Source organism: Phyllobates terribilis, unplaced genomic scaffold, assembly GCF_046119375.1.
Source record: "Phyllobates terribilis strain yellow unplaced genomic scaffold, ASM4611937v1 Scaffold_11__3_contigs__length_659146591, whole genome shotgun sequence".
Classification (NCBI taxonomy): domain Eukaryota; kingdom Metazoa; phylum Chordata; class Amphibia; order Anura; family Dendrobatidae; genus Phyllobates; species Phyllobates terribilis.
This window is the reverse complement of record NW_027362771.1, coordinates 391956014-391979630: the sequence shown is the minus strand read 5'-3', so window position 1 is coordinate 391979630 and position 23617 is coordinate 391956014. Positions and strand designations below refer to the sequence as shown.

General features: G+C 45.1%; 1 protein-coding gene across 1 annotated transcript in view; it reads right to left on the bottom strand.

The window, feature by feature from the left end:
- Window positions 1–23617, bottom strand: part of WDR72 (WD repeat domain 72) — a 588690-nt gene that overhangs the window by 179089 nt on the left and 385984 nt on the right. Inside the window, exons 15-16 of the mRNA XM_073653016.1 lie at window positions 3904–4712; window positions 2049–2137 (exon numbers count right to left, since the gene is read on the bottom strand). Of these exons, the coding sequence (XP_073509117.1) occupies window positions 2049–2137; window positions 3904–4712 (898 nt within the window). The remainder of the gene's footprint in view (window positions 1–2048; window positions 2138–3903; window positions 4713–23617) is intronic.

Sequence of the window (23617 nt, the reverse complement as noted above, 5' to 3'; positions counted from 1 at the left end):
AATAAATCCTTTATTTTAACACTAAATGACAAGTACAGTAATCAACACTGTCACTGTACTTCATATATATGTGACTGACATGTTTCTATCTATCTAATCTATGTGTGATTCTCTATTCTTTCTATTCTAAATTGTCGGGTACAGATGCTGAATTGCCGGCCGGCTTTCTTAAAGAGACGGTGCATGAAAACACTATTATTTTTTTAAATAAATCCTTTACACTAAATGACAAGTACAGTAAGCAACACTGTCACAGTACTTCATATATATGTGACTGACATGTTTCTATCTATCTAATCTATGTGTGAAGCTCTATTCTTTCTGTTATAAATTGTCGGGTACCGCTGCTGAATTGCCGGCCGGCTTTTTTAAAGAGACGGTGCACGAAAACACTAATATTTTTTTTAATAAATCCTTTACACTAAATGACAAGTACAGTAAGCAACACTGTCACTGTACTTCATATATATGTGACTGACATGTTTCTATCTATCTAATCTATGTGTGAAGCTCTATTCTGTCTGTTATAAACTGTCGGGTACAGATGCTGAATTGCCGGCTGGCTTTTTTAAAGAGACGGTGCACGAAAACACTAATATTTTTTTTAATAAATCCTTTACACTAAATGACAAGTACAGTAAGCAACACTGTCACTGTACTTCATATATATGTGACTGACATGTTTCTATCTATCTAATCTATGTGTGAAGCTCTATTCTTTCTGTTGTAAATTGTCGGGTACCGGTGTATGCCGCTGATGAATTGCCGGCTTTTCATGTCATTCTACATTATTCTTAGTTGTTTTACTTCATGTAGAATTAACCTACAAGGAAAGAAAGGGTTTATTTTCATTCCGATATTTGTGTCCCATTGACTTGCATTGGTTTCCGGTATCGGAATCGGCAATATCCGATACTTTTTGGGTATCGGCCCGATCCAATCCGATACGATATTTCCTGATATCGGAAGGTATCGCTCAACACTAATTATCATGTGTTAATAATTGTTTTTATGAAGTGAACACTGATAAAACAAATATCATGGATGTTAACTCTTAGGCCACGGCCCCACTATCAGTTTTGGTCAGTATTCAGTCAGTATTTTTTCTCAGGAGTGGGAGCCAAAACCAGGAGTGGGTGATAAATGCAGAATTGGTGACTTGTTTCTATTATACCTTTTCTCTGATTGATCCTCACCTGGTTTTGGCTCCCACTTCTGAGAAAAAATACTGACTGAATACTGACCAAATACTGATAGTGGGGCCGTGGCCTTAAAGAGAACATCCTAACTACTAATCTGGTTAGTATCTCTCCTACCTCCCTTATATACAGCAACACTCAACTCGTCTGAGTGCTCTACCATTCTCCATGAAAGCCAAAGGATTGGCAGCTAAAATTCCAACAGCCGAATCCTTCTCTCGCCAACATTATTTGCCAGGGAACAGCTGTGACCCCCTATAAACATTAGATGTTTCACCCATCCAGTCGAAATCAGTGGATTCAGCCAATTTTTATCTAATGTGCATGCTGGCATTAATTTTATAGCAAATAGTAAAAAGACAGTACATTTTTTGGGCCATATAACTTAATTGAAATATTTAGACCACCAACCATGTAGTTTGAATGTATATGATGATTGTTAAAGCGGCTGTCCAGCCTTAGGCTACAAGTCTTTAGTCACTCTATGTGACTGCAGACTTGTGAATCCTCACATCTCGCGCACTGCTCGCTGTGAGGATTCTCCAGTGCTGGTGCTGGAAGTGGGTGGTCATGTGGCTGCAAGTAAGCAATTTGCATACTTCCGGCCACATTCCGACTAGACATGTCTGGCCTCGCCCAATACACTTGCATTGAGCGAAGCCACGCACATCTAGTCGGCACATAACCATATTTATGCAAATTACATATTTGCAGTCACCCGCCACTCCTGGCGCCAGTACTGCAGAAACCCTCCAGACTGACAAGTATTAAAATAAACTATATTTCTTGTTTAACTTTATCAATCATTTCTAGAGTTTCCTCTAATCATTACATGAATGGGATACCTACCCTGCAAAATGTCAGCAAAAGCAGGAAACGAGGAACTAAAATGTTCTGTGCTCTTCCATTTTCCACGAGTAAACTCAATTTTCTCCTGACTGCAAAAAATCATAATTTAGGTTTATAGAAGCAGAATATAAAATATGATAATAGCATAAGCTAAAAGTCTAATGCATATGAACACTAAAACATCTTTAATCTAGCATCACTGTAGCCTAGCACATCTCAGACTTTCAGATATTCTAGATTATAATATAATGTAGCTATTTACCCAGTCAGAACAGCCAGCAGCCCAATCTGCTTACTGCCATCAACACCCTGATCCCATATTCAAAGTGATGCTCTCCATATTTAAAGGGAATCTGACAGCAGTTTTTTGCTGTTTAATCTGAGAGCAGCATAATATAGAGCTAGAGAGCCTGATTCTAGCGATGTGAATATTAGCCTGTGTGCTGTAGTTTCATTATATTCAGTAATTTATCAGCAGCAAATTATCACTGCCAGACTAGATATCACATGCAGGCCATTCAGGCTAATCTTTGTAGGCCCCACCAGTGATTGACAGATTGCTGACAATGTACAGTGTACAGTGTACACAGGAAGACTCCAATCAGGAGCCAGGTCGAGGTTACACAGGACTACTGTTACATTTACATCTTAGAAAACAGGGATTGTATCAAAACGACACCAGGCAGCCCAGAAAGTGACACATTGCTGGAATCAGGCTCTTGTGTCATATGTTATGCTGCTCTCAGAGTCCATAGCAAAAACATGCTGACAGATTCCCTTAAAAAGTGCCCCTCGCCTTATTTCCTTGCCTGCGCAATATGTTTTGTGATCTGTAAAGGTTGCACTGCTCAATTACTTTGTTTTACCTTGTTATGACTCCTGTTTTTGCTATCTGATGGCTGCCTGCTTTGACCCACAAAAATGCCACCAACCATGACGGTATTTCATACAACTACAGATCTCTTTAGCTCTTAGTGTCTACTGGTATGTTGGCTTTTGCTAGTGCAAACTACTGTGAAAAAACAACTAGTGAAGGCCATACCTCTGTTAAAGGGCAATTTTCAACTTCTGCATTAAGCAGCTCACAGCTATTTATTCTCTACTTTCCTGGTTTCTAGGACAGTGCACCTTCAGTCACAGTTCTGGTCAGTAGTAGAACTGTAGCCTTAGCAGAACTTCTACTGAGCTTTATAGTTCACCTGTAACAAATTCAGCTATCTGATTTGTTCTGAAGTGTACACTACTATTTATAGGTAGATGTAACAGTGTATTTGAACAAGCTCAGGAATGCGAGAGCCTTGATTCGAAGAACTGCTCAGGAAGCAGTGGGTGGGGAACCGATAACTGCTGTATTGAAACCAGTGGACTGGAGCGAGGTGGCTGGGATCTTAGGAGTTAACTCTTCAGCCTGGAGTATAACTTCTGTGCACATTTGGCCAAGCTCTTGTTGCTGAGCTCCATGGAAACAAGCTGTACATTGTTATGTAAAATAAATTCTCTCATATCAAGAGAACCATAGCAGATAGAAAACGCAAGTCAATTGTAAACTTGCTTATTTTCACAATGTTAACTAAGTTAACTAAGTAAAGCAATTCAATAACCTGAGAATACCCCTTTAAAGGGTTTCAGTGTCAAAAATAGATTATCCCTATTTTTCTCCTCCATACAGCCCTAAGCCAAATCTGCTTCAAAAATACAACAACTATCTCTTTTCTGGCCGCTATATGAAGAATATCAGATAAAAATAAATGAATAAAAGCACATTTGTCACATTTTTTGTTTATAGGATGTCAAAAGAAACAAATGTTTAGTTTAAAGATAAAAGAAAGACAATATTTTTAAAAATATATTTTACCTGCCAGACTGACTGCTACATTTTGAAATCAAATCCATCCTCAACGATTTACTGACATATAATAACTTTTTTAGGAAGTACAGAAGAGTGTGAAGGCCTATTGCATTTGTGATGGAACTCTCTAGTCGCTCCTTTTTGCTATGATGTTTCTGTGCTGCGAGAGAATATTTTACAGAGAGTTCAATCACTTTCTTTGACAATAGATTATGTGAATGTTCTCCAGTCATGTCATGGTTTATTTGATTCCACCCAGGTAACATCAAACACAAGTGATCTATGCCTGATATCACTCCAAAAGTGACTGATCCTTGAAGCTTTAGGATGTCTAAATGCCTAATGCAAAAATTGTCCAGTTCTTTGTCTATACCCCAAGGTAAGAGGCAGGAGAGTATGAGTTTTGCCGCATCGGTTACCATGTTAACATCTATTTTGCCTGAAGACTGGCTCTTGTTTTTCTTGGTGCTTTTGAACTTCTTGTGTCTTTTGATGCCGCTACTACTTTCTTCAACTAGTCGGCTGATAGTTTCTTTAGTGGTAGGTTCAGAGACTGGTCCATCCATCTGATACAATGATCCGGCAGTTTTATTTCGTTTTAGTGTCAATGGTCTTTTTTCAGAAGAACTCTTGGCTGTTTTCAGTGCATCATAGCTATGGAAAGAGTTTGCTGACTTTAGTCCATTGGCTTGAGAGGACTGTAAAAGTTCTAAAACTTTTTCCAGGTCAAATAGAAGTAAATGTAGACTGATGTTATAAGTAGATCGTACTGGCAATACAGTGAAAGGGCTGGAAGAATAGTTGGAATCCACAGCCTAGGATCAAAATAATTTTATCTAGTTAATATTACATTCAAGTAAATCTGCACATTAAAAAAAATAATTAGAGCAATTTTCCAGGACTTTGATATTAATGGCCTCTCTTCCTTAGCAATACTTCCTCTTCTCTGTTTTCCATACAGTGCTCTATACCATTTATAGTGACTGTGAAAGTTACTGCAGTTTTTTGCAGGTAAATTCTATTCAAGTGTCACAGTCGGCATTCATAGGAGATTTACAATGACAGGCACGGGGGGTTCTTCTGCAGACCCATGTCTGTCATGATAACCCATTGGCGCCCCCCCGATCACATGACAGGGGCACCGATGGGTGTGTCTTGTTACACACTTCCACTCGGCACGTGTTAAATGTCGCTGTCAGAGATTGACAGCGGTATATAATTTGTTAACAGCTGCGGGTGGATCACGAATACACCCATGGCTGTTGGATGCACATGACAGCTGATCAGATCAGCTGTCATGTGCAGGGAAAAGATGTGGGCTCAGTGCCCGAGCCCGCGTTACATGCAGGGACCCGACCTTGGACATACCTATATGCTGGTGGCAGCACATGCGTGGTCGCATCTAAAAATCTATACTAACTCTCAATCTGCGCATGCGCCACTCACTGTGTCCAGAAAACCAGCGCAAGAGCATGCAGAAGAGGAGATGGTGCAGAACAGGAAACCGTAAACATTGCGCTAATCTTCTGGGCACAGTGGGTGGCGGATGTGCAGATTGAGATTTAATATAGACTTTTAGATGTGACCGCTCATGTACCACCAACATTTTATGGGAGACCTACTGTTTTTTTGGACACAAAATAAAGTTCTGCTCAGGCGCGATATTTAAAATAAGAGACAGGTCATTGACGGATCAGTGACCTGTCATGGAAACAGGAGGCAGACGGAGGGGTCAGAGCAACAAGAAGAGAGACTGCCCATAGTTCCGCCACATAGTCCCACCCAATAGCCCACCCCGATGCACAAAGACATAATTGTGGCAAATTTTTAAACACTCATTACACAAGAAACACAAAACGGATTTCTTCACCGCAGGTATCATTTTAATCAGTATTACAGCACTAATATGGCCCTCTCTGTAGTTTACATAGCAAAATCTTGCAGACAGATTTTCTTTAAATGCTTTGATTATCAGTGACCACTGCATGTAAGGGGCTAAGCAAGCAGAATCAATGTTTTCTCTGATCATGGACTAGATGACGAACCCAACTGTCAGAAAACTGAGCACCCACTACACCCATCCAAGGTCTCCAAAAGCATTATATACAATTCAATTGATCAAAGTCTCTTAGTGACTAAGGAAAAAGGCTCACTGGAGGTAAAATAAATAAGGGGTTAAGTATTTTATTTTATTTACATTTTCGCACAAAAATATTTGTGTATTGCATGAATTAGCAATAAAAGAGAAACTTTTCTTTCCCTATCTTACAGAAGGGCTGTAAACCAGAGATTTCTAAAACCCAGTCTACTTCATCTGTAATCATCACTCATTCACCAACTGGAAATTGGATACTATTCTTTACAATATGAGAAGATGAGGTACGAAACCACAGTTTGAGACAGTATTATTGTCAGGAGTTCTAAATCATGGAAAGCAGCCACCAGATCTGGAAACAGATTTTAGCAGAAGTCAAGAAATCAAGAATCAGCCAAACCAGAAAAAAAACAGTATCCAAGGGATAAGTTCAAACCCAGCCTGGATGAAAACAAGGTGAACATGGAGCATCAGGCTTTCAAGACAATATTTCTTCATTTGCAAATTACGTCAACTGATGAAAGTGATACCAGACTCCATGCTCTATATTGGGCATATACCTCTGATGGAAAATGTAATGTCCTACTGGATAAGCATATCCCTTTACTTTGGGATATACTTCTAATTGTCCCCTATTGTTAAAATGCATAAAATGCATAAAACATTGTTGTACTTAATAGTGAAAAAAAGATATGCTGACAGAAGAGAGAACTCAGCGCTTAACGACGTGAAAATGGGAGAGAGCCCTACCATTAGGGAAAGGGAGAATGGAGACCCCTAAACAGATCTAAACGACAAACCCTGACTCCCCTAAAGACCCTTAATAGATTATCGCCAAGCAGGAAACCTGGCACTAGCTGTCCCTAAGGCTAGGCACTAGGTAGGGAGTGGGAGGGGTGAGCACTGAGTCAGCCCCACTACTATCTAATGTACACACAGGGGAAACAAACAGGGGAACACACTTAGCTCCAAGATGACACCGGAGAAAGAATGGCAACAATCCACGAAGGAACTCCAAGGTAATTCTAGCCGACTACTAGAATCCCAAGCCTGACTAGGTATAACACGCTATCACCAGCATTTCTCTGAGCAATCTGAGTGTATTTAAGGACTCAGCAAGGAAGTGCTGATTAACAGCAGAAAGGTGAGGATACCTCAGGGTCCTAAAGGAAAAGGTATAATCCCTAAGCAAGGTGAGGATCACCGCTGGGTCCTAAAGAGAGAAATCATAAAAGGATCAGGGAGATGTTTGTAAGGCCAAACGCAGCGACCTTCTATAGCCGGACACCGTATGACTGTCTGTCAACCCTGACACACCCGTGACACATGAACATGCCTACAGGAAACAGTTTTGGCATATAACAAGTAAACGGGGGGTCTATGAATAAGTATTCAACTTTGCTGGTTGATAAATCAAAATTAGTCACAATTTGCACTGTTTGGGGTTAGAATATGCGCACAATACTGTAAATATGGTTACAACTGAGCCTGTCCTGTGGGCCTCAAAACATACATGGCTCCTGAGTCACAAGTTGAGGACTACTGCTGTAAATATTTGTTTTCTAAAGTGTCTATTCTCAGTAAATTACAGCAACTTACAAATAAGAGTAACAATAATAAATTAAATCCTTATATAAAATTATATGATAAGACCATTATCCCTTATCAATTACTGAGTATATATTATATAGAAAACCAATCTGATCTGTTAGTTCTATTTCTAATGTTATCGACAATTTAGCAGTAACTTAACATTTTTTCTTTGCCACTTGTAACTCCGCCATCATACATTACTTTATTTATGGGTCTAAGGGCAGGCACCACTCAAATAAAATGTAACACTGAAGCAAAAACTTCCACACTGTAACAGCATGTAAGCTTTACAGACTCTACAATACCAGGCTTTGCCAACTATTGGGTCCTGACTATAATATGTCACCTCTAACACACCAGCTGCATTTCATATTTTCTGCACTAGCAGTTTTAACCATAGGAGTTATATTCGGCTATCTTGACTCACAGTAGTAGTGACTTACAGATGCCTGCGTGAACACAAGTTACTTGCCATTGCCAGCAGAGTTGACAGTTTTCCTGGATGTCACCAGTTCCCCCTGCAGCTACAGTCACAGGACTCCCCCTATTGTGAATTATTCTTTATAGACTTGAAACATAACCGTTCTCAAAGAAATTTCTTTCAAGATTATTATTGAATGCACAGAGAGCAATCACTCAGGAAGACAAATACCCTCCTTATTTCTTCTTTAAAACTGAACACATTTTACTCAACTCTGTTGTTGATATATTGGCTGTAAACTTTTTTGCTTCAAGAGGACCTTGGAGAATTTCAGTTTTCATGACTGAGGCAAGGCTGCGTGCTGTGACTTTATACTTATGTTCTTATGAAGCTTTAATTGACTTCTACTGCTCGCACATCTAATTTAAGATTAAATTCTTATAGTTTTTTTTCTGGTTTTGATCATCGCAATCCTGTCAAGCCATACTTACTGCAAGGCAGTAATTACAGTCTTAGTAAATTCACTGATATTGCCGCATTATAAAAAAAAAAAGACAAATGCATGCTACTCATAACTGAGAAAATGGAGCTGGGCAAAGACCAAGACCGTCTCTCACCATTTTTAGACACACACGCATGTATTATTTATATTATGCCTTCAAAACAGCTCTGAGCCATCAAGTAATTGTCTACACAAGACCTCTTAGATTATGTGCACACTGAGATTTTTAACCCCTTTTTGACATTGTGCGTAATAATACGTCCCTGTTCCCTGCGCCTTATGGACCAGGTACGTATTACTACAGAGGCTGTGTGTGCACGATTGCCGCCAGGTGTCAGCTGATTGTGACAGCTGACACCCAGCACTCAGTGCCAGGAGCGGTGAGACTAAGTAAAAAAGTGAAAAAAAAGTAAAAAAAAAAGTTGTAAAAATATTTTTTTAAAAATTAAAAAATAATAATACTACAAAATATATATATATATATATATATATATATATATATATATATATATATATATATATATATGTACCGTATTTTTCGGATCATAAGACACACTTTTTCCCCCCAATTTTGGGGGCATAAAAAAATAAAAACAATTCCTGAATTGTTGGTTTTTGTGTATTCTGCGTCCCAAAAATTGGAATAGAAAGCGATCAAAAAATGTCACGTGCTCAAAAATGGTGCCAATAAAAATGCCAACTTGTCCCACAAAAAATCAAGGCACCACATGACTCTGTCGGCCGAAATATGAAAAAATTATAGCTCTCAAAATATGGCAATGCAAAAACTAGTCTTTGCAAAAAAAAGTTTTTTTTAGTGTGTGACAGCTGCTAAACACAAAACCCGATATAAATCAGGTATTGCTGTAATTGCACCGACCCGAAGAATAAAGTCGTCTAATCACTCATACTGCACGAGGAACGGTGTAAAAGATAAATAAAATCAATTCTTCACCTGCTGCTGATTTGTTCATTCTGCCTCCCAAAGATAGCAGTATGGCTCGGCTCACATTTATCCTGTGCTCCGCGCTGAGCGCTTACACTGGGGTTTCTGTGTTAATCTCTGAAATACGCGATTCAGACTGAAACACCGGCGGAAGATTCCCTGTAATGAGGCAGATGGAGGCACCGTGGACACCAGTCATATCAAATAAATGTTACCATTATCATGAAGTACAATATGTCACAAAAAAACAAACTATCTCAGAATCAATGGCATCCGTTGAAGCGTTCCAGAGTTATTACCTCATAAAGTGACAGTGGTCAGAATTGCAAAAATTGGCCTGGTCATTAACGTGCAAACAGGGTTTTTTTGACTGCCAAGACCATGCACAAACGCTGCAGAAATTTTCTGCTTCATTTCCGCATCGTGGGCACATACCCTAAGGGTATGGGTGTAGTGTGTCTTTTTCCGGAATTTTTGTAGAGGAAACTGAGTGGAAACTTCAAGTTTATGCATTTATGCATTTTTGATGCTGCATATTTTCATTGTGTCAAAGTGGATGGAATTGATAGAAATCTCATGCCCACTGTTCTGTTTTTTTATGATGTATAAACTGTCCTGCAATGCACTTTTTAAATCCACAACTTGTCAATCTCTCTTGTGGTAAATATGCTTTTTATTTGTAGATTTACCCAAAAGACTTGAATGATGAGGAAAATCTGCAAATAAAAAACGCACATGCGTGTTAAGTGCGTTTTCGCAGCAAAAACACACTAAAAATCCATTAAGTCTGATCATGACTTTATCGAAGTTTTATCAAAGCTAAGTTAGGCTATGTGCAAACAGTCTTTTTCTTGAGTTTTCAGAGCAGAAACTCAGTTTTTATGGAGTTTTGAGACTTGGAGAAGAATTTGGAGAGGTTCCACTCATTTTCTGCTTCAAAAACTCCTCAAAATACTCCCTGTGCACATACAGTGGCATGTAAAAGTTTGGGCACACCTGGTCAAAATTACTCTTATTGTGAACAGTTGAGCAAGTTGAAAATTAAATGATCTCTAAAAGACCTAAAAAAATATTTCCATTGTATTTTAGGGAAAATCAGTTTCTGCTCAGTTTCTGCTCCAAAAAGACACCATGTGCACATAGCCAGTGAGTACCTGTGTTGCCTCTGCCTGTCATATATTGTAGTGCATTAGTATTGTCACTCGGTGTTGAAAAATTAGCAGACTTTTTTTCTCCCCAACATACAATGCCTCAATGATATAAAGATGGTGATCTAGTGAAGCCAAGATTTCAGTGGTACATTTCCTGATCTATGGCAGTGGAGTGGTCAGAAAAGAACACAGAAAAAAAGTTAATGACTTTAAATGGCACCCAGACAACAGGGAAGCGCTCTAATCAGTCAAGGAATCTGACACTCTCTGCTTTCAATTCTGTCAAGTACATGTGGGTTAAAAGATCTCTTGTGTTTAACTCAGAACTCCTTAATAAGGTATTTAAAAAATGGCATTTCTAAACCCGACGCCCATGTAATGTTTTAACATGCACATAAAGAAGAAATGTAATTTTTCCTGTCTATTCTTTATCTGTAGTAGATTATTATAACAAAAACAAAGCATAATACTGTAAAAAGTGCAAAATGTTAAAAAATTGGACTGTAGCCACATTGATTAAAAAAAGACATCTTGAAGTCCTAAGTGAAAACATAGTTCTCCGTCTCGCTCTCTTCTGACTGTCAGCGCACACAGCTTGTTCAACAGATGGCTGTCAATAAGGAAAAAAAGTTGGCTTCTTAAAATTCACTTGGTGGATAGCACAGCAATGATTGGCAGCACAAATAAAACACAAACGAGAAAGCCTTCAATCTGCAGCTGATGCACACGAGGAGCTCTGGGAGCTGAGTTACAATAGAGAAAACATTACCAAGCTAATGGCATAGGCAATCATTTGACCACCATGCATCTCTGCTAGCAGCAGGGCTTCCATTTTCGGCTAAGTGTTAGAGTACCTTTTCGCTTTCTCTGGCCACTGCAGGGGTAAAACAACCCAGTGTGCAAAACCTACTGACTGGTAATAAATTACTATATTGGATACTTTTTGTTTTCTTTCAGCAATGACTTTACTGAGAATACCTGCTATCATTACCAATTAAACTGGGGGCCGCCAAGCAGACAGGCAATTCTTCTGCTCCACTTGACTTGACAAGAATTACCAGGTCATAATCCTGTACTGACCCCTAGCTCTGACCAGACAGTATGCAAAATAACGTTTCCTCATAGAAATAAGACCACTTTGAACATATTCTACTGGTATATATCTAGTTAAAATAAACAGCAACTACTTGAGTTTGTACATAATAAATCACAGGATGGTTTATGGATATGTCCAAATTCCCAAACAAATATTTTCTGACTGCCTGCCATTGTGGAATTGAAGGAAATGAATGATATATTAATGGCAGTTTTAAAACCTAGGTTCAGTTTTCCTGTGACTTATGTAACAAACAAAATACACTATGTAACATGATTGTATTCATTGTCCTGTGTGATGTCCACTTCTGTTCCAAATATAATCCTCCTGTTGGCAATCACATGACATTGCCATAACATGGGCAGCACGGTGGCTCAGTGGTTAGCACTGTTGCTTTGCAGTACTGGGGTCCTGGGTTCAAATCCCACCAAGGGCAACATCTGCTATGTTCTACCCATGTTTGCGTGGGTTTCCTCTGGGTTCTCCGGTTTCCTCCCATGCTCCTAAAGACATACTGATAGGGAATTTAGATTGTGAGCTCCAATGGGGACAGAGATGATGATGTTTGTAAAGCACTGTGGAATATGATGGTGCTATATAAGAAATGCATAATTAATAAATAAAAAATATCCAATCATAGTGACCACAGAATATAGTCCTCTGTCCAAATGTAGTAATCAAACACAGTAATTAAAGGTTCAGACAAGTCTTTCCTATAAGTTCCCTTAGTAGTAAAAAAGCAAATTACTCTTCACTTACCCTGTCAGGGTCCAGCACTAATTCTTCGGGCTGCCCCCTGTGTCTGTTGTTATCTGCAGACCCCAGCAGCTACCACTGAGAATCAGTGTTGGTTTTGGCAGGGTCAGTAAAGCTGAATTATTTATTTTTTTTACTATTGAGGGAACTTATAGGATTTTCTTTCTAAAAGTGGACAACCCCTGTAGGATAGGGGTCTGCAAGAAACAGGATTGGGAGGCTCCATCTGTGGCGCCCCTGAGGGTTTGGTCACCACAGAGTTATTGCATCTCATCCAGAGATGTGGTACCTCACTCTCAGGTAAGGAAGGAGTATGGCTCAGGACCCTAACACTACATCCACTACACCACATTTCCGGGGGACAGGGCGAGATTGCTCCTACGGGAGAGCACAGTCCCTGATCCCTGGCCGGAGTGGGGAGGAACCACTTAGATAGGGGGAACTAAGTAGTGGATGGATGGAGGACGGAGATCCTGGGAGCACTGGAGTAGGAGTATAAAACAGTACACCATCTTAGATCAGAGAGTTCAGTCGGAGGAGTAGTGAGTAGGAGACAGGGGGCAGAGGCTCCGTACGAGCTCTGCTCCACAGGCAGGCCTAGTCAGGAGGCCTGAGCCTGAAAGGAGAGAAGAGAGGAAAGAGGGAGCAGAAAGGCTCCAGGACGAGAAGTGAAGGGACCCCAGGGGTACAGGCCATGCAGAAGGCCACCCGTACGCCCGCTGCTACCAGGAGGTAGAGGGGTCAGGCCAGAGAAGGGGAACCGGGTCCCCCAACCAGCAGAGACTACAGGACTCAACCGGGAACTGGAGGCTGCAGGACTTTAATTACAGCAGGCTGTCCACACCAGCCACTAGGAAAGTAGCCACATAGGACCCAGGGGACGGAACATACATCGCCAGCTAAGGCCCGAGGACACTGGACAGAGGGGCCGCTAGGTGTGAGGTACAAGGAAAGAGGCCAGAGAGGACACACAGAAGGGGGTCCTGATAAATACTCTGAAGATATCTGAGGGTCGTCCGAGCCCCTCACTGCGTGAACACAGGACGCCGTGGGCCTTGCACTGGTGCCTGTAACTGGAACTGCTTTGACCGTGAGTAAAGGATCTGGGACTGCATTGTTTGGACTCTGTGATTATTCTTGCACGCCGACACCTTGCACCATCACCACCATCATCCATACACGCTGCCCTGAAGCTCCACTCTTCCTGTGGGGAGTTACAACTCTTTGCTGCACATACCACCAGCTTCAGCGGACTGCTCCGCAGCGGCAGTTCCCAATAACCGCATTCCACAGGTGGCGTAGTCGGACTATATATAACACAAACCCATAGACTACCACCCTGGTTTGACCGCCCTTTGTCACGGACTGGGTCGCCGCCACGGTGACTACAACCCCCAGCATCTACAAGGCCCGGCTCCGGGTACCCCCACGGCCCAGGGGGCGCGTCAACTTTGGCGTAGTCGGCAGGATACAAAACCAGCCCGTTATCATCGGGTATTGTGTGCCTAGAGACTGTTTCACTGTACTGAATGTGGCACCCGCCCCAGAAGAACGGACGCCATTATGTGCGAGTCAAAAGACAACAAGAAACCACCTCCCTTTGTGGGCTGGGTCCCAGAATGGCGCCAAAAGCGGAGCCCGCCCCAACCAGCAGTGATTATGTATGTGGATGGGTCCATCGACATGGGGGTCTGTCCTTAGAAGTGACCGACAGCAGACTGCCCTGGAACCGCCCCCGAAAGGGGAGGGGAGGCAGGAAAATTGGGAGACAAGGTGTGGTCTGGACCAGTCCAGGCAGGCTGCACCCGGGAAAGGACATGGAACGTGGCAGCTCTGGAGACCCTGCCAGCGACATGCTGCAGGCCGAAGCGCCTTATACCCTGGAGGAGCTGGTGGCCAAGCTCCCCCGGGAGGATACCGAATTGCTCCGTGCCGGCATGGAAGATCTGGGCCGGAGGATGGTCAGGGCGCAGCGAGGCGCCATCGCGGATTGGAAGAGGGAGATGGAGCGAAGGATGGCGGCCCGGCAGCCAGCGATGCTGGCCAGCACCGGCAGCGCCCCAGCCTCCGAGGACCGGGACCGAGGTCTGGAGGCCGCGTCTGACGCAGGAGCGGCCGCAGGAGCAGGTAGAAGAAGTTCCCCTGTGCCGGACGCTGTAAGCGTCGACCTGCTCCTGGGCCCCCTGGTAGAGCCGATCCCGGGCGTCACCGAAGCTGTCCCATTCCCGATGCCAGAGCCAGGCCCTTTAATCCAGGGTGAGACCGCCGCGTGCCCACCATGCATGTACCAGGGCGCGCCAGTTCTAAGTGCCCTCCCGACCCCGGAACAAGCTCCAGGCACCAGCGATGCCGGCCCGCTCCTAGGTCCTTTGCAGGAGCCGCCCCCTCCGACGCCCGAATGGGTGTATGGGCGCTTCCCCTGGGACTGGTCCGCGGAGGTGGAAGACCAGCGGCCTTCACTCCTGCCCGCTCCACAGCCCGCCGCCGCCGTCTCCCAGGTACCGGAGGATGAGGCCCAATTCGAGTGGGATCATTCGGGGGAGGATCTGATGGGGTTCTCCCAGGAGACCAGGGCAGCCGCAGCTCGTCGCAAGGAGTTTTGCTATCAACAGCTGGTCCAGCTAGAGAAGGAGCGGAAGCTGCGGCGTGAGCGGTGGGAGAAACTCGAGGTCAGGAATACGGAGGAGAAGGCCCGGGCCCGCCATGACAAGCAAGCGGCTCATGGTCCCAGAATTACCGGGACCATTGTAAAATTCAACCTGGACGCAGGATGGGGGTTCATCCGGGACCCGCTGACAGACACGGATCTTTTTGTGAATAGGAGAGAAGTGGAATCCCGCCTGCCAGAGGGACACCCAGATCGGGACCTGTATCCCGGGGACACCGTGTCCTACACCAGGCACCAAGGAGCCAGGGGCTGGTATGCCCTACATGTCCACCGGGTGGAGACAATGTTCCACCACGCTGAAGATATGGCTGGGTCAGCAAGCGACGGACCAGAGCCTCCCCGGAGGGAGCACCCTTACTAAGTATAGTAAGAGGAACTGAGCACTTAGAATGTACATAGTTACCCGTCAGGGTATGCAGGGACACTGCAAAAAGTTAATGTTTACCCAGTTGCCCGGGAGGGTACAATCAAAAGTTCTCTTGTGTGCACTTAGTTACCCGGAACGGGTCCAAAAACTGACCGGCTGAGGACTGGGAGCAGCCACTTCTTGTAAATAGTTGCACCTCTTAAGGTGCCCCTTATTGGTTTTATAAGAAAAATCACAACGAGTAACCTCAGAAAAAAAACCCGTTGGAGGTGGCCGAAGACGAGGTCCAGCTTCTGGATCGTCTAAGCCCTGCAGCCACCCCAGGGCCTCCGTTGAGGGTTTGGGACGAGTCCCTCATATTCGTGTTTGCAAGTTTGCACTTTAAAAGAAAAAGGACACCTGGTTGCAAAGTGCACTGTGACCGGTTGATAAGAGTTTTATATAAAGAAATGTGTTGATGTGACAAATGTTGATAATATATGAAGAATGTTTATGACGGAAATGTTTTATATGCAAAGGAAGTGTTTTATAATGTCTTATATATGTGAAGAAATGTTTTATATGTGTAAAGAGAGATGTCCTTTAAAAAGTGTTTATAATGTTTTTGGTAAAGGAAATGTAACCAGCAACGTTAAAAGAAGTATGCCTCCAATAAAGGGAAGAAGAGTTGTTTGTGATCTTGTATGCAGACATGTCCTAAAATGATGCATGTCTTCTAAAATTGTCTTTTACTCTGTTCCAGCCCGCGGACGTGCTGTGTTTTACCAGGGGGGTGCGTGGCGCCCCTGAGGGTTCGGTCGCCACAGAGTTATTGCATCTCATCCAGAGATGTGGTACCTCACTCTCAGGTAAGGAAGGAGTATGGCTCAGGACTAGTGTTGAGCGATACCTTCCGATATCAGGAAATATCGTATCGGATTGGATCGGACCGATACCCAAAAAGTATCGGATATCGCCGATTCCGATACCGGAAACCAATGCAAGTCAGTGGGACACAAATATCGGAATGAAAATAAACCCTTTCTTTCCTTGTAGGTTAATTCTACATGAAGTAAAACAACTAAGAATAATGTAGAATGTATTACGCGAAAAGCCGTCAATTCATCAGCTTCATACACCGGTACCCGACAATTTACAACAGAAAGAATAGAGTATCACACATAGATTAGATAGATAGAAACATGTCAGTCACATATATAATAAGTACAGTGATAGTGTTGGTTACTGTACTTGTCATTTAGTGTAAAGGATTTATTTAAAAATATAATAGTGTTTTCATGCACCGTCTCTTTAAAAAAGCCGGCCGGCAATTCAGCATCTGTACCCGACAATTTAGAATAGAAGGAATAGAGAGTCATACATAGATTAGATAGATAGAAACATGTCAGTCACATATATATGAAGTACAGTGACAGTGTTGATCACTGTACTTGTCATTTAGTGTTAAAATAAAGGATTTATTTAAAAAAAAATTGGCGTGGGGTTCCCCTTAATTTTAGGCTCTAGCGGAGGTTAAGCAGACGGCTGGGGCAGATGTTTGAAGCCTGGGAAGGGGGTAATACCCACGGAGCTTCCCAGGCTACTAATATGAGCCCCCAGCTGAATACCTAGCCTTTACTAGCTATTAAAATGGGGGACCCCCTCAAAAAAATGACGTGGGGTCCCCCCTAATTTAATAGCTAGCAAAGGCTAGGCAGACTGCTGGGGGCTGATTTTAATAGCCCAGGAAGGGTGCCATGAATATTGGCCTCCTCCCAGGCTAGAAACACCAGCCGTCAGCCGCCCCAGAAATGGCGCATCCAAAGGATGCGCCAATTCTGGCACTTAGCCTCGCTCTTCCCACTGCCCTGTAGCGGTGGCAGTGGGGTAATAGGGTTGGGGTTGATGTCAGCTTATAATGCCAGCTGACATCAAGCCCAGGTTAGTAATGGAGAGGCGTCTATAAGACACCCCCATTACTAACCCCATAGTCAAAGTTAAAAAAAAAAACACAAACACCCAGAATAAAGTCCTTTAATTGAAATAAACACACAATTCTTTATTGTTCTAAATTAAACTCTACTTACCATCACGCCCATTCCAGCTGAAGCCAACGATCTCCTGCAATAAAAGAAAAATAATAAAGCAACCTCATCCTTACCTTTCCATGGTTCCCAGGACAGCTTCAGTTCTGCTACATCGAGATGACAGGCTGGACCGCAGCAGAACGCTGCCATCCAGCCTGTCATCCCGCAGACACTGAGAAGCGCAGGCATGCTTGCGCTCCTCAGTGTCTCTCTGTGACGGCATCCAGATGAGCCGAGTTCATGTCCAATGAACTCAGCTCACCTCATGCACGTCACTGACAGCGTGGGAGAATTCTCCTGCACTCAGCGCTTCAGCGTGAGAATTTTCCCACGCTGTCAGTGACGTGCATGAGGTGAGCTGAGTTCATTGGACATGACATCACCTCATTCACGTCACTGACAGCGTGGGAAAATTCTCACGCTGAAGCGCTGAGTGCAGGAGAATTTTCCCACGCTGTCAGTGACGTGCATGAGGTGAGCCGAGTTCATTGGACATGACCTCGGCTCATCTTTATGCCGTCACAGAGAGACACTGAGGAGCGCAAGCAAGCCTGCGCTTCTCAGTGTCTGCGGGATGACAGGCAGGATGGCAGCGTTCTGCTGCGGTCCAGCCTGTCATCTCGATGTAGCAGAGCTGAAGCTGTCCTGGGAACCATGGAAAGGTAAGGATGAGGTTGCTTTATTATTTTTCTTTTATTGCAGGAGATCGTTGGCTTCAGCTGGAATGGGCGTGATGGTAAGTATAGTTTAATTTAGAACAATAAAGAATTGTGTGTTTATTTCAATTAAAGGACTTTTTTCTGGGTGTTTGTGTTTTTTTTAAATACTTTACTAGAAATTCATGGTGGTCATGTCTAATATTGGCGTGACCCCATGAATTTCGGGCTTAGGGCCAGCTGATAATGCCAAGCTGGCCTTAACCCCTTTATTACCCAGTGAGCCACCGCACCAGGGCCCTGGATGAGTTGGGTACAGCGCCAGAAGATGGCGCTTCTATGAACGCGCCATTTTCCGGGGTGGCTGCGGACTGCAATTTGCAGCGGGTGGGGCCCAGAAAGCTTGGGCCTCCCGACGCTGCGGATTCCAGACCCCAGCTGCCTAGTTGTACCTGGCTGGACACAAAAATAGGGCGAAGCCCCACGTATTTTTTTTTAAATTATTTCATGAAATTCATGAAATAATTAAGAAAAAAAGGGCTTCCCTATATTGTTGTGTCCAACCAAATAGGCAGCTGGTGGTTGGGGGCAGCCCGTTCCTGCCTGCTGTACCTGGCTGGACACAAATATAGTGCGAAGCCCCACGTCAATTTTTTTAAAATTATTTCATGAAATAATTTTTTTTTAAAAAAGGGCTTCCCTATATTGTTGTGTCCGGCCAGGTACAAATAGGCAGCTGGTGGTTGGGCGCAGCCCATTCCTGCCTGCTGTACCTGGCTGGACGCAAATATAGGGCGAAGCCCCACATCAATTTTTTTTAAATTATTTCATGACTATATTTGTGTCCAGCCAGGTACAGCAGGCAGGAATGGGCTGCCCCCAACCACCAGCTGCCTATTTGTACCTGGCCGGACACAACAATATAGGGAAGCCCTTTTTGTCTTTATTATTTCATGAATTTCATGAAATAATTTAAAAAAAAAATACGTGGGGCTTCTCCCTATTTGTGTGTCCAGCCAGGTACAACTAGGCAGCTGGGGGCTGGAATCCGCAGCGCTGGGAGGCCCAAGCTTTCTGCCCCCCCCCCCCCGGTGCAAATTGCAGTCCGCAGCCACCCCAGAAAATGGCGCGTTCATAGAAGCTGGATGCTGTACCTGGCTGGCATACAAAAATATGGCAAAGCCCACGTCAAAATTTTTGGGAAAAATTAATTAAAAAATTAAAAATAATTTAGGGACTGCATCTTTATTAACTCCTCAAATGTCATTTAGTGTTAAAATAAAGGATTTATTTAAAAAAAAATTGGCGTGGAATCCCCCATAATTTTAGGCTCTAGCGGAGGTTAAGCAGACGGCTGGGGCAGATGTTTGAAGCCTGGGAAGTGGGTAATACCCACGGAGCTTCCCAGACTACATTTATCAGCCCCCAGCTGAATACCTAGCCTTTACTAGCTATTAAAATGGGGGACCCCCCCAAAAAAATGATGTGGGGTACCCCCTATTTAATAGCTAGCAAAGGCTAGGCAGACAGCTGGGGGCTGATATTAATAGCCCAGGAAGGGTGCTATGAATATTGGCCCCCTCCCAGGCTAGAAACACCAGTCGTCAGCCGCCCCAGAAATGGCGCATCCATAGGATGCGCCAACTCTGGCACTTAGCCTCGCTCTTCCACGCTGCCCTGGTGCGGTGGCAGTGGGGTAATAGGGTTGGGGTTCATGTCAGCGCCAGCTGCCATGAAGCCCAGGTTAGTAATGATGGGCATCTATAAGACACCCCCATTACTAACCTACAAAGTGTTAAAAAGAAAAAACACACTACACCCAGAAAAAAATAATTTATTTGAAATAAAACACACAATTTTATTTAATTCTTAGTTTACAAAAAAAAAAATAGTTACCTGTCCACGTTCCAGCGCTGATCTCCCATGCACAGCTGTCACATCTGGAGATGGTGACAGCTGTGCATGGCTGCTGTAAGCTCACACTGCCTGGAACACGTCCGCTCCCGGCAGTGTGAGCCACTGACTGAGGTCACCGGAGTGCATTCAGGCAGCGCAGCTCCGGAGACCTCCTTTACGGCACTGCTGTACCGTGGGAATTTCTCACGGTACAGCAGGGCCGTAAAGGAGCTAACCGGAGCAGCGCTGCCTGAACTCCGGCGAACCCGCTTATGCAATGACAGGGCTGCTTTACGGCCCCATCATTCTAGCGGCGGCAGCGGTTCAGAGCGGTCACATTCTATGTGGCTGCTCTAAACTGGAGATCATCGTGGGACACTCGTGGACTACTACGGAGGGGTAAGGATAAGGTTGTGGTTTATTATTTTATATTTTATTACAGGAGATCGATGGCTTCGGGGAATTAGGTGTCTAGGTGAGTATAGGTGTAGTTTTTTATTTTTTACTTTATTTTAGGTGGCGATCGGCGGGGACAGGTAATGTATGAACTAATTTATTGTAGGTAACCACTGGCCACCAATGACATGTATTTAAAATTTATTGGGGAAACAGTAGGGCAATTTAAATAACAGGATCAGGCTGATGGGAACTACTGCTCCCATCGAGCTGATCCTGCTGGCACGAGTGGACGGGTGACAGACATAGGCCGATGGGAGTAGTAGTGTCACATCGGCCTATGTCTGCCTGCACGCACACACCCGCACACACTCGCAGACATCGCACAGACACCGCACACACCCGCAGACATCGCACAGACACCGCACACACTCGCAGACATTGCACAGACACCGCACACACCCGCACACATCGCACAGACATCGCACAGACACCCCGCACAGACACCCCGCACACACTCGCAGACACACGCACAGACACCCCGCACACACTCGCAGACATCGCACAGACACCGCACACACCCGCAGACATCGCGCACACACTAATCATGACGGGCTGATGGTCTGGGAGGTGAGGCTGACCTGTGCGGCCGTGGGAAAGTTCATGTGAGTTCATGCAATGCAGTCAAGCATGAACTCACGTGAACCCTCTGAGGGCACCGCGGCTACTTCAAATGAACAGCTGATCAGCATCACCTGATACCTCAGCTGTTCATTTGAAATAACCGGCGGGAAAGCGCAGCACAGAACGGGAAAGCCGGCGGTGAAGTCTTTTCACTGCCGGCTTCCCCGCCCGGGTCCTTCGCTCCCCTCTCCTTGGTGCTGCGCTCCCCGCACGGTCCTAACTTACGATCGGGATGGGAGGTGGCGAGGGGAGCGGAGGATCGGGGTGGGAGGCTGCGGGGAAGCAGTATGGGGCTGTGTGATTGTTTAAAAGCCGGCGGCTGTTTACCGCCCGTCGGCTTTTAAACGATCAGGAGAATTCTCCCACGCTGGGATGGCATTCTGATGACAGGCTGGGTCGCAGCTGAGCGCTGCCATCCAGCTTGTCATCCATCAGAGACACTGCAGAGCGCAGGCATTATGGGAACTTCCGATTCCGGTATTTGATATTGTAAAAGTATCGGAATTAAGTATCGGAATTCCGATACCGCGAATATCGGCGGATACCCGATATTTCAGTATCGGAATGCTCAACACTACTCAGGACCCTAACACTACATCCACTACACCACATTTCCGGGGGACAGGGCGAGATTGCTCCTACGGGAGAGCACAGTCTCTGATCCCTGGCTGGAGTGGGGAGGAACCACTTAGATAGGGGGAACTAAGTAGTGGATGGGTGGAGGACGGAGATCCTGGGAGCACTGGAGTAGGAGTATAAAACAGTACACCATCTTAGATCAGAAGGTTCAGTCGGAGAAGTAGTGAGGAGGAGACAGGGGGCAGAGGCTCCGTACGAGCTCTGCTCTACAGGCAGGCCTAGTCAGGAGGCCTGAGCCTGAAAGGAGAGAAGAGAGGAAAGAGGGAGCAGGAAGGCTCCAGGACGAGAAGAGAAGGGACCCCAGGGCTACGGGCCGTGCAGAAGGCCACCGGTACGCCCGCTGCTACCAGGAGGTAGAGGGGTCAGGCCAGAGAAGGGGAACCAGGTCCCCCAACCAGCAGAGACTACAGGACTCAACTGGGAACCGGAGGCTGCAGGACTTTAAGTACAGCAGGCCGTCCACACCAGCCACTAGGAAAGTAGCCACATAGGACCCAGGGGACGGAACATATGTCACCCGCTAAGGCCCAAGGACACTGGACAGAGGTGCTGCTAGTGTGAGGTACAAGGAAAGAGGCCAGAGAGGACACACAGAAGGGGGTCCTGATAAATACTCTGGAGATATCTGAGGGTCGTCCGAGCCCCTCACTGCGTGAACACAGGACGCCGTGGGCCTTGAACTGGCCCCTGTAACTGGAACTGCTCTGACCGTCAGTAAAGGATCTGGGACTGGATCGTTTGGACTCTGTGATTATTCTTGCACCGCGTCAGCTTGCACCATCACCACCATCATCCATACACGCTGCCCTGAAGCTCCAATCTTCCTGTGGGGAGTTACAACACCTTGCTGCACATATCACCAGCTTCAGCGGACTGCTCCGCAGCGGCGGTTCCCAATAACTGCATTCCACAGGTGGCATAGTCGGACTATATATAACAGAAACCCATAGACTACAACCCTGGTTTGACCGCCCTGGGTCACGGACCAGGTCGCCGCCACGGTGACTACAACCCCCAGCATCTATAAGGCCCGGCTCCGGGTACCCCCACGGCCCAGGAGGCGCGTCACATCCATGAGGGAAACATAGTTTAACTATACAGTAGTTGGTGGAGAGGTGGCAATTGTGCCCCGGACCTGGTACCTGAGAGGACTCAAAGGATCCCCTTTCACTCATATGTACAAACCATTATTATAAATGGCACATAATATTTGGGATACTGTAACAGATTAAAGGGCTTTTCCAGCCTTTAAAGATTGAAGGCTTAATCTAAGGTTATGCTTTGGATAGTCTGTTTAGAACAGCACTCTAATTCTTGAACATCTGCTTAACCCTTTAACAACATTAGACGTACTAATACGCGTCTGTGCCCTGGGACTTTAGAGCCAGACCCGTATTAGTACGTCATGGCGATCGCGCGCGCACACAGGCTGTGCAGGCGCGATCGCCGCCGGGTGTCAGCTGATTGTCACAGCTGACACCGGGGACTATGTGCAGGGAGTGGTCACGCACCGCTCCCAGCACATTAACCCCCACGATGCTGCGATCGAAGTCGATCGCAGCATTGCGGTGGCAAGGGGAGGTGATCGCAGATACTCACCTCCTCTTCCGGCTTCCAGCGCTGTTTGCCGTGGCTTCCAGGATGTTGCCATGACGACCCGATGTCACCAGACAGCAGGAAGATTTTTCGGACATGCGCAGTGCATCTCCAAACAATCTTCTCCCTGTCCAGCGCTGACAGCCTGCATGGCACAGGGATGGTGCTGCATTCCTGTGCCATGCAGGTGAT